We start from the raw sequence: 12,747 nt of genomic DNA, 5'->3' as shown, positions 1-12,747 counted from the left end.
CTGATCATTTATGTATACATTTGTCTATATCTATCTCGATTCGTTTTGGCTGTTACAAACAACCGTTATGTGAACAAAATTAATATACCCTTGTGCACAAGTGCGCTCGGGTATAATGAAGTGTCGAAATAGACATCAAGTATAAGCAATTTCCTCTTTACATAACATTGATACAAAGTTCAGGCACAGTTGAAACTACGAGTAATTATTGCTGGATTAGTAATTTGCACTTTGTAAATTTAAAAATATCCATTCATTGTAAATCTTTTGTTTACATACATGCTTTTAAAATCATAATATCCGATGTAAAAGTGTGCAAACTTTATGTAAATAAAATAAAGGTAATAGTGTTTCTAAATTTTTAGAAATTATTTGTACTTCATTAGGAACAGTAATTAAATACAAGTTTGATACAATAACTTAATATTAGAAAAATAACAGGCATCAAAATTTGGTACAATTGAGTGATAAAGTGATAAAGTACAATATGAATTACATTTTCATACGAAATTGAAGAAAGCATTTATTAACACTGATACGTACTATCACCATCCGGCATATTCTCCTATTAAGCCCTTCTTTCCTGTTTCCTGTTTGGAAAGAATAAAAAAATTGGAAAAAACGCTGGACTAAATGCATCGATCGAAAGGAAGACGAATACGATTTTTTGAAAAGCTTCATACCCAAGCCTTACGAAATCTGAACCAAAAAGGGGGAAGCTTTTTTAAAGCAGGCAGTCTGCTATGAGATAACATATGAGCTCATTGGCCAACAACAATGAAACAATAAAAGGCAAACGCAGAAAGTATCCATCGGCCATCGTTGTCATAGGCATCATACTTGCTATTTCGCCCATTATTGGGTCGCTACCATGCAGGAAATGGATCTAACTATAAGCTAACTTTAAGTTGATTAGAAAGGAGCTAAAAATCACTTATTATCTGTATATAAACTTTGACGAAAGCTAACTATATTTCTATGGCGATGGCCGCGAAATAGTAAAGGGTGGTTACCTCAGCATTAGATGTAGTCAAGGGTGGGTTACCTCTGCATTTGATGTAACTAACTTGTAACTAACTACTTTTGGACATAAAATATCAATAGGAAAAACAAAATGTTTTTTTTTATATATTTTTATTTTTATTTACTTTATTTATTTTATTACATTTCATATTTGTTTACATATTCTCCTGTAGGTGGTCCCATAATCCAACTCCGTCATACATAACTTCAAAATGATAACATGAAATTTCGATCTTCCTTTTATTTGTCCTCAATTCGAAAAAGTATTTACGAAGTGCAGGATATTTAAATAGAAATGCGTTTAATGAAAATAATCTCCTTCACTACTCTTGCATTACTTGTCAACTAGATTCAATTTAGCTTTTTGAAGCTAACTACGGGTTATTTATTTTATATNTTCAACTAAAAGTTGCCTGTAAAATCGCCTCGTGCGAATGCCCTATAACTACGGGTCNAAAATAATCTCCTTCACTACTCTTGCATTACTTGTCAACTAGATTCAATTTAGCTTTTTGAAGCTAACTACGGGTTATTTATTTTATATAAATCCCGCAAAAAAGCTAACTACAAGTGGGTTATTTTTTATCAATTGATAATTTTTTTCTGCTGGGTACCTTCGCCTGTCATCTTGCAAACACATACCTAAATTTTTTTTGTTGCTACTTTCATTTCGCATAACATTTTGTTANCCCGCAAAAAAGCTAACTACAAGTGGGTTATTTTTTATCAATTGTTAATTTTTTTCTGCTGGGTACCTTCGCCTGTCATCTTGCACACATACCTACATTTTTTTTGTTGCTACTTTCATTTCGCATAACATTTTGTTATGGGCAGCAAACTCTGCTTTTCTCACCATCTAGTTGTTATAAATTATATAGACATTTACTGTTATAATAAATAATACATATAGAGTTATATGAAAAAGTAAAAAAAAAACATACTTCATTGTTGAGTCTTTGCTCCAGCTGGTTTTGCTTCTGTACTACTTCTTTCAGTAGCCTCAATACATTTTCGAAATACTCANTTATAAATTAAATAGACATTTACTGTTATAATAAATAATACATATAGAGTTATATGAAAAAGTTAAAAAAACGTACTTCATTGTTTAATCTTTGCTCTAGCTGGTTTTACTTCTTTCAGTAGCCTCAATACATTTTCGAAATACTCGGAATCGACTGTAAATCTCACTGATGCGTCGTCGGTTGGAACGATCTCGGTTGGTGTGTCGTCGGTTTTTTAATTTTTGATTGAGGGCTGTTTTTTTGGCACCTCGTCCTTAGCATGTTCACGATCGTACTTCTGCTTCATGATTTTCGAACCTGGAAGCGAAAAACGTATTAAATATACATATGCTCCTAAATATACAATGCTTTAAATAGATTCTTTTTCTCACCTTTTACTGACGTGGATGCCATTGCTGGGTTGATTGTAGATAGTATATATGGAAATGTATTAACGTATTTGCTTGCAAAAAAAAATTTTCAATATATATATATTTTTTTTCAAATTAAAACATATTAGTTCGAAAACTCGTGCAAAAGTTGATGCAGAAGCGGAACAAGTATGAAATGCCCTTGACGTGGAACGCAAACGTATTTATGTTCAAGCGACAATACCTAAGCCAGAGTATGATTCCAGGGGAAGCTCAAATACATTTTCCAATATTTTAAAAATTCGACCAACTACTTTATCCGTTTGAGAATATTTAACAATTTTTACCGGTCCTAATTCTTTACAAAATCAGAGGGAATTTCTTTCTTTTTTAACATCTATTTGAAAAGAATTAGATTTTTTTGAAATCTCGTCATGTATGTAGTTCTTGTCCTTGCCTTTCCCTAAGTCTCAAATACAGTTGTTGGAGAATTTTGTTCTGTTTATTAATATTTTTTTTAGAAATTGCATATGATTTTCAAAAAATCATAATGAAAAATTGTCAAGGGGGCCGTACTGTTTCACACAATCTGCTAACTGGAGTAATCCATGAATGTCATACAATCTGCCAAATAAAATACAAAGTCTTGAAGCATTTTTTGAGCAATATCAGCTTCTACTATGCATGACCTTTCGCTAGAAAGAATCCTAATTGCAGCATGTAACAATAGAAAATGGTAATATACGTCATCATCAACACAATCTTCCAAAACAAATATGCCTGTATATAATAAAAATTGACGGAATTCTGCTGCTTTCCAATTTTTAAGTTCTCCCAGATTTCTCGATATTCTACCGAATTCGGAAGGAACGTGCTCAGCAAGGAAGTCGATTTTTTCGTTCATTTTCGAAATATTGCCGTTCTTAATAATTAATCTTAACAATTTTTAACTACACCTAAATCTACTAGGTGCATGTAGTCAAGGGGAAATTGCGAAACCATATTGAAGTCGGCTTTCCCTAAAATACTTTTCTGTTCCTTGAACTCATGGCTATGGTGTGACAAATCTGCTCGCAAGGTAAAGGATTCGTCAGTCCTTCGCTCGCCAATTTCTTTTGAAAAGGTCATTCTTCTCTGCACATATTTGCCCTCTTTATTGCATTTTGGGCAACCATTTCTTCCGTTAAAATATTGAACACCACTGACGAAAGATCGAGCTGGCGAATCGCAAGTAAAAAGGCGCACGTTGAATTTCTTTACATTTTCTTCCGAACCTACTCTCAAGCCACTTGTTATTAGTATTTTTACTTCCTCGCAAAAATCTGTTATGAAGTCATCGATCTTTTCTGGTTTTTTACGTCCAGAGAAACATGATATTAAAAATGGACGCATTTCACTAAAACCCACTATCGACCCCAGAATTGGCCATAGAACTCGATTTGAGCTGCTAAATGGCTTAAGACCATCGATGCCTACCATCTATTAGGACTTCAGATTTTTTATTTAAAAAGTGAAAGGAGTCTGAATAAAAATATACCCATATACAAAAAGTCTCCATTTGGAATGAACGTTAAAGTCCAAGACTTTACTTCAACTTTCCGTCTATGAGTACTCAAAAGAGTCTTTGCGGAAAGCGGCAAGTTGCTTAAGCTCGGAACACTTTGACGACAGCAAGCGACAAGCAGCATCTGTCAAATTTTAAATACACACGTTCTTACGGACACAATTATTTTGACGACAGCACGACATCTTGGCTGCAGGACTGCAATTGTCGACGTCGCCAAATTAAATCTATTTCTAATTTTGCCGGCGACAATGAGTAGATGTAGTGCTGCAAAATTAAATTGTCGCAAAATTAATCACATATTCTTGATTGTTCATGTTTTTCTTATTTACTTAAATAAAAATACACAATTTGTGAAATAAATATACCAAAATGTCAAACTTTAAAATCGGCTGTTTGCTATGTCGCTGAGGTCTTCAAAATGTTTAAGAAGATGGCTTCAAGGCGACATTTGTCGACAAAATGATGTCGCTGTCGTTACGTCGTGAAGTTGCAGTCGTCAAAGTGTTCCGAGCTTTACTCGTATACGTCGTAAAGTTTGAAGCAAATCATCTAAGGCGTGTTGGGGAAATATTGCTTCGTAATGACCATGCTTTTAATTCTGCACTTTTTTCTTTTTGGCTATTCACCATAGCTACGAGATCTCCTAATTCACATTCGGGCACAAAATCTTCAGCCCTAAAATTGGACGCACTAACCTCACATTCGGGCACAAAATTTTCACCACTAACACTGGACACTGGNCACTTTTTTCTTTTTGGCTATTCACCATAGCTACGAGATCTCCTAATTCACATTCGGGCACAAAATCTTCAGCCCTAAAATTGGACGCACTAACCTCACATTCGGGCACAAAATTTTCACCACTAACACTGGACGCACTAGCCACACATTCGGCATCATGCATTTCCATATAAGTAATATCACCTATTCCCTTCCCGTAGCACCAATTTCCTCAAGTTCAGTTGCTTGAGCAAGTTCAAAGAGCCTTTTATATTTTTTTTACATTTTCCTCAAAGGTTTTATTCTCCTTGCTCAAGCAATTAGCAAAATTGCGTTTTTGCATTCTTAGTATCACTTTATACTTACCTTTAACCTTGGAGTGATTGTTTTTCTTTAATTTTATTTATTTTGGATAAAAATTGCAAAACTTGCAATCAGATGCAACCGCTCGCGTCAGAAAACCTTTTAAATTAAAATTTTAGGTTAGCTCCACGTGCAAAACGGCAAACGTCAAAAATGGGAATAAAGAATAAATAAGAAAATTGAAGAATTTTCCATATTGTGGTTTCCATATTGTGGTGTGGAAGAAACAATGTGAAAAAGAATCGGCGTGAATTGAACGAAAACAAAATTTTGACATGTGGCTTTGAGTGTGTTGGTGAAATAGCAATTTTTGTTTGAATGTATTGCAGACTGCGTTAGTCGTGTCTGGTAGGGATCTTATGTATATATGACGAATGACATGTCTGCTTGTTGTTTACTGATCGCATTGATAATAGGGGTTTCTGTAAGTATTAACAGAGATTCACGAGAACGTAGTGTATTAGTAGAAATTATCTCGCAAAGGGCTTCCCTGAATATTCATACGTTGAATATATAAGCGTACTATGTTTGTATGCACGCTAGGGTGGTCCAAAAACGCACTTCAAAAAAGGAAAGTCGGAATTTTAATACTCTCACCCCCTGGGATTGTTCTATAACGAAAAAAGTAATACCCCGGTTTTTTTATTTTGAAATCAAAAAATATTTAAGGTCGCTCAAAGCGCTCATAGTTTTCCATGTATTTTATATAAAAAAAAAAACATTTTTCGTGGAAATGAATACCACTATTATAATAATTATTATTAATCGGCCTTGTGTACCAACAATTTTAGTTGTTTTCAATAGTTTTCTGCTTTATTTGATACCAATATTGTTATTCACCATGCACTAAATTTTTGAAATATATATTTTTTTTTTTAATTCAACATATCTTTGAAATTACAAATTCCTTTTGAAAAATCCTGACGTCAGGCAGAAGAACTAAAAACGCAGTTTTACTATATTTCGTAGTTTTGTGAGTACATATATTGATTTTTTCGTGTATATTTGAAAATTTTTGTTTTTTTCTGTCGCACAGCGTAATAAACTTTCTGTTTTTTTTTTATCACTTTCACCTCGAGGTGAACATATCGCACAAACCCACGTTGCATATGCTTACCGTTACCTTGTCCGCTCACAGCTGCCAGCCAAATAAAGATGGTAATATATAAAATCGATATAAAATACATAAATATTCGATTTAATTGTTTTAAATAAAATTACGTGTGAATTTATGATTGCTATGCAATTTAGTAGTAATTAAGCTTAGTTCGTTTTCTGAAAATAATTCTTCCGACAATGCAAAAAATCTGTTCTAGACACTCTACCGGTCAACGCTAATCTGTTATGGGCGTCTCCGGAGCACGAGCAAGTATTTGATTAGGTTCTCGTTTCGACTTCGTGATAAGTAAGCTGCGCGCAGCGTGTGAATGTTAATGAGCATTCATTAAACAGGAAAAAAATATTTTTATTGCACGAAAATTGTGTATTTTTTACTTCAATCGTTCGGCTTCTCAAATTCGATTATGCATTATGTGTGTGATGCATTGTTATTGATTGTTTTCTGAGTTCATTGTTAAAAGTACAATGACGTTATTAACTTGTATATAAGTATGTACATATGTATTTGCTTTTGATTTTGAATTTGATGAACATTACAAGGTAAGCGCCTTAAATAAATTGATATCTTGAAGATTGCAATAGAAATAAGTTTAAATTGTTGAGAGGTATATGCGCGTACATTAGGGTGGTTCAAAAATGCACGGAAAAACAACTTTTCGAATTCTCCTGCTGCCAGCCCCCAGAATCTGTATATATTTGCTCAGTCATACGAGGAAGTGTGGAATCGGTGAATTTGGTGACAAAATATAAGCATTTAATTCTCTTAAGGTATTCTCAACGTATCTATGTATACTCGATTCAGAGTCCAACTAATGTACAAAATTGTTTGTGCTTAAAGCATTTTTTCGTAAATAAACGCTTTTGTTGTTAACGGTGATTTCGTTTCCACCAAAAAATGTTGCCCTTGCACGGTGCAAAATGTGTTTGCTATTACACTCAACCCTTTGAAAATGCATATTGTGCCTTCTTGTCCTTGTCCAGATCACACATTTCATCATATTATCGTTTTAAGCAACCATCTGATTTTCAAGGCAACCATCTCCCCTGACAAAGCGTCAAAGGGCAGAGAATGTGCCTTATTTGCCTTACAGGAGTGTGACATTTTAAGAAACGAACAAACAATTTTCTCACCCTTTGCCTTTAATTTAGAATCGAACGAGAAGAGAGAAAAGGGCAATCTAAAGGCGACATTTTTTGGTAGAAACGAAATCACCATAAGATAAACATTTTGTTGAGAAAATTATATCATTCTTTACAGCGTTAATTAAGTTAAATTTTCTGGTTGCAGTTCACCTTGTATTTACAAAAGTAAAAATTGTGGTGTAGTGGTAAGCAGTGCGCGCTCCACTCCGCAGCGGCTGGGTTCAAGCCCTAGTCAAAGCAACATCACAAAAAAAAATTTAGAAAAAGTTTTTTTCTTAACAGCGGTCGCCCTCGGCAGGCAATGGCAAACCTCCGAGTGTATTTCTGTCATGAAAACCAGCTTCTCATAAAAATACAATCGCCGTTCGGAGTCGGCGTAAAACTGTAGGTCTCTCCGCTCTGTGTGACAAGTGTGAGGAGAAGCCCGGCCAAACACTAACATATGTATGTGTAAGCGCCACTCTATTATTTTTATTATTATTATTAAAAATTGCCAGAACAGTCGATAGTGAGCAGTGTGATCTATTGAAAAATATTACCAATTTTCAGTAGTATTGAGATTTAAAAAAAGTAGAGGTATTATTCATAGTTTTGAAAGAAAAAATGAAAACAGTTGAGACCACTTTCTTTTTTAAATACCTAGGTTACCATTTTCTAATATAATGACTGCTAATAACCGTAAAACTAAGAGCTTAATAAAATTTTTGAAATGAACGATGTAGTGGTTAAAAAGGTATAAATATTTTAAACTTTTTAGATTCAGCATTTGATTTATTTTTACTTAAAAGGTTAAAGAACCTTTAGTTTAATAGTATGAAACTATATGCCTTTCGCAATAGAATGGCACCAATTTTCAGTGATAATTATGTTTGCCAATATGATTAATAAAGCCCTTGGACAGACGTTGTGGAAGGTTGGACTATACCTTAAAGATTACTGTTTTACTCACGGTCCACTGTACGTGGCTATGAGTAGAGTAAGGTCCTTCAATAACCTAAAAATTAAGTTGGGTTCTCAGATCTCTAGCAATGCAATATTAAATGTTGATTTTCACGAAGTTCTTTAAATAAAAATTGGACTAAATATTTAGGTATATTCAAGAATATGAAGTTTTATTTTTTACTTAATATTCGAAAGTATTCACTCGAATTTCGGGTGTTATTACTAGTTATGTTTACGAAATAAAAACCCTGGTGTTGCTATTTAATGGTGTCGGCGGGACTTCAAAGTTTACCATGCATTTAACAGGAAAATTCATTTTGAATATACATACTATTAGCCAATAAAACTGAAAAATTTACGGATTGGACACTGTTAATAGCGAAATAAAAAGAAATACGAATTTACTTATTTTGGATATTCTTCAGTTCTAACGGGGTTGGTGGAAAACAGTTTTGATCACCCTAATGTACATACATGCATATGTATGTATGCATGTGACTGGATCATAAATTCAAACAGTCAGAATAAAGCGGCAATAGGGCATTGGTAGAGAAGTGTTAAGCCTAATAAGCGCAGTTAATCCATTTCGAACATAATTCTTGTATTTAAAGAAATACATCAACAGTTTGTTCTTCAAAGCGTCAATTGCCACCGCTGGGCTCCTTCGATAAATCCGAGCCAGTTTTAAATTCGACAGATGAGATATTTGTACTTATGTAATTCGCTCTGCATCCCTTTTTCTATAGTTCCGAACCGGTTCTAAATTCGTTTCCTCAGATTTTATATTTAGATTTACCAGATTTCACAGCAGGCTTTTCAAAGCGAATGTTCTCTGTAACCATTTTAGACTTAGCAAATTTGCGTATCCTGTATAAAAGCGGTTAGAAATGAAATAGTTATTTCGATCCTTTAGAGAACGATATATATATATATATATATATATATATATATATATATATATTTTTTTTTTTAAGAGTTGACTTAGCAACTTTTTAATCTAAGCTAGCGATATAAAGTTTTAAAAAGTAAAATAAAATAGTTTTGTAAAGTACCAAATTTCGTAGTTTCGTCTATAGTGATAAAGAAATTTTGTGAGTTAACCTGCGTGTAAATTTTAATTTTGCTTGCAATCGCCATTAATATTTCACATCGTTTCCGCTTTCATAGAAGCGCGCCTGAATGTATGCTATAGAATTTGAAGTGCTCGCTACATAGTCAAAGGGTGAATCAAATTTTTACTTTTTTTGACAGAATTTAATTTAAAAAGAAAAAATTTACAAAAAATTTATCTATGTAATTAAACCTACATTTTTCAAATTTTTATTTTTGATACAGAAATGCATCTAGATGCTCAAGGAACAATTATAGATTAAAAACAAAATTTTCAAAAAAAGATGTCGCTTACATATTTTTTGGTTATGTAGCTGTAGATCACTCTTAAACTGTAGATTATTACACCGTTTAGCTTTGAAATTCGGAGCAGTTACTACAATGACCACATTCATTTTTTTTCTAAATATTTACATATTTATATTGTGACGCTTACCTCATTTCGTGCACATTTACATACATACACAAACCTATACGTACATACTTAACAATAAACGCACTCATTAAAGCCATCAAAAGACCAAATTGCTGGTAGAAATGTATGTCAGCGGTGTCGCTTTCGTTTAGTTTATAGAGAAAAAAATTAAAAAAAAAACAAGTTCTCTGCCACAAAGCCACTTTAGGACCCACTTCATTAGACACTATACAAAAGCAAAGAATAGAGAAGGGGATCGAAGTGAAGAGTACGTGGAAACGCGGTAAATTTAGCAATCAAGGAAGCTAACGAAAGTGTGTGTGTGTGCGGTGAAGGGACGCGGACAGGGCAGAGAAAATTATTCAGCAAAAATGAAGCAAATGAGGCGTAAAGAAAAAAAGAAAGAAGTTACAAATTAATTCTTATTCACTTTCGTAAGCTATAAACTTGGTCAATAAAAAATGGAACATAAGGCAACATAAACGATGTGCAGCAGTGTTGCCGCGAATCATTTTTAGTGGTAGCCAAATTCCTTTTAAAAAAAGGGATAAAAAGAGCAGAAAAATAGTTGTGGTTAAAAATGGTAGTTAAAATTTTTTACTTGCATACACATGTATATAGTATATATGAAAGGGCACCATCAAGTGATGGTACCATCAGGCTCGAAGCATATAACATACCAGCATGCTGATACAATAATTATTTCTTTACATATGAGATCCAGAAAAGGCGGGAATGATTAGAGCCGAAATTTGATAATTTTTCCCCAAAAAACGGCTTTGACTCCAATAGAGCAACAAATTTTGACTACTTTTTACTTAAAAAAATGGAGCTAATTTCACCATTCACGACACCAGCATGCTGGTACAATCATAAAATTTTCAAATCGTTTTTCATGTCGCACCAGCAGCTGGCGCAATCACACCCAGGGCTGCCAAATATCCTTAGCTATGAGGAGCCATATTGAGGATAAAAAAGTGCCAAAATGTGACACATAGAAAAACAAAAGTGCCAAAAATGGTTTTATCCTTTTTAATCTTGCCATTTAACAATAAAATAAAAACAACATTTCTAAAACAAAAGTGCAAAGCCAAAATAAGATGAACCAGTTGAATAATCTTTAAAAATAAGAAAATTTTAGTTGAGAAAAAAAATACACGCGAAGGCTTTCATAAAAATGTATTGAAATATTACTATTTTTGAAAAGTGCCATTTTGGCACCAACACTTCATGGCGCCAGCATGCTGGCATCATCTATGGGCCCTTTAACACATTAAGCATATTTATCGTTAATAGATAAGTTAACGGCCCTAACACTTTTATAGTTTGTATAAAACCGTATGGAACATACAATAATATATATACACACACAAACACACACACACAGTGTCTTTCTTAGTTTAAAAATTCTTCTCTTACATAAATGAAAAAAAAATGCATCAAAGTAAATAAATAAATTTTAAATTTATGTGGCCAATAAAAGTATGTGGTAGCTAAATCTAACTAAAACGGCAACACTGACGCGCAGCCAAAAACTGTATGTATGTACTAGGGATGGCAATCCCGGGATACCGGTGTTTTTGAGGTCCCGAAAATCCCGAGTAGACTTGCATTAATCACGGGATTCCGAAAAAAATTAAAATATCGAATTGTTTATGAATTTAGAAGTATAATTTTTGTAAAATGCCGTTTTGAATGCAATTAACAAAGAGTTTGAAACTGTACTTTCAAATTGCAGTCTGAGCCTTTTATGAAGAAGATTTAAATGAATTTACTCATAGCGTCGCTAATGTAAACAAAACAGAGAGTTTTAAGGAAAAGTTAGATAATTTTTTAGATCAATCTACTCAAAACTTCCTCAAATCGAAAAACTTATAATTTCACCGACGTGCTGGTAAAAGAAGTTGAAATATTTTGTTATGGAGGAGATAGGGGTCATTATCTTCAAATGGCTTATGACTACCTTTTGCCAGTTCAGTCTAAAAGTGTTGAGGCCGAAATATGATTTTCATCAGTAGGTTTTGTATGTAAAAACTCAGGTCAAGATTAGACGACTCGGCTTTGAATGCTTTGTTGCTCTTACGAAAACATTTTAAGTGCAATAATAACAACACCGGCACAAAACAGGATGTATGTTTTTAACCAGACCCACCTACCAAAATGTATTTTGACCCGCTGAATCCGATTCTGAGAACTGTGTGACTCGTACACCCTCAAAATTTCTAGAAAATTCGCCATTTGTTTATAGAGTAGAACAAACATGTTTAGGGAAATTGTTTTTGTATATTTTTGTTTAATATTTTTTTATTAATCATTAGTTTCAAAAGTACCTGGTATTTACATTGTTATTTGTGATGTATACGTTCCTCAATCACATGGTCCTTTAAATACAATTAAAAAAATGTTTTACTTTAAAATTTGTCTGATTTAAGATATATCGCCAGCATAAAGTGCAAAGTTGCTAAGTCCCAATTTAACAAGTAAGAAAGTCTAAGTTCGGGCGGAGCCGAACATTAAATACCGGCGCAAGTTTAAAAATATGTTTTCCACCTTTCCGAAAGCTACCGCTACATGATAAGCCGGGGTGTATAAATTTTAAGTAAATTAGCTTCCTTAAATTATCGAAATATTGGAATTTCAAGCATTTCTGAAATTTACCGTTATATAAAAAGAGGCCCCAATTTTAGTCCGATTTCAATAATTTGCAACGTTTTGCTTTTATGTGGCAAGCACAATAACCATACCGAGTTTGGTACAAATTGCTAGAACGGTTAGCGAGATACATATATGTGATCGTAAGTGGGCGGTACGCAAAGTGGACAACAGGCATTAGACTGAGTCGCGAAAAAATGTATGCAAAAATATAGGGCACCCGATAACGAGTCTATTCTTCTAAGTAAGCTTTTATTGAATGGAAAGAAAAACGGTTTTCGAGTTATTCGCAAAATGGCAATTCTAAAAAGCCGTTTG

General features: G+C 33.5%; 1 protein-coding gene across 1 annotated transcript in view; it reads right to left on the bottom strand.

Moving 5' to 3' along the window:
* LOC108371238 (trypsin-1-like) overlaps positions 1-6,615 on the bottom strand; it is a 25,800-nt gene extending 19,185 nt beyond the window's left edge. The window contains exons 1-2 of the mRNA XM_017626744.1: positions 6,309-6,615; positions 6,166-6,268 (exon numbers count right to left, since the gene is read on the bottom strand). Coding sequence (XP_017482233.1) covers positions 6,166-6,235 — 70 coding nt within the window. The 5' untranslated portion in view covers positions 6,236-6,268; positions 6,309-6,615. The remainder of the gene's footprint in view (positions 1-6,165; positions 6,269-6,308) is intronic.
* Between the last annotated feature and the right edge of the window lie 6,132 nt (positions 6,616-12,747).

Source organism: Rhagoletis zephyria, unplaced genomic scaffold (assembly GCF_001687245.7).
Source record: "Rhagoletis zephyria isolate East Lansing unplaced genomic scaffold, Rhagoletis_zephyria_1.1 Rzeph_scaffold_04816, whole genome shotgun sequence".
Classification (NCBI taxonomy): domain Eukaryota; kingdom Metazoa; phylum Arthropoda; class Insecta; order Diptera; family Tephritidae; genus Rhagoletis; species Rhagoletis zephyria.
The sequence above is the reverse complement of the archived record's forward strand: the minus strand, read 5'-3'. Positions and strand labels throughout refer to the sequence as shown.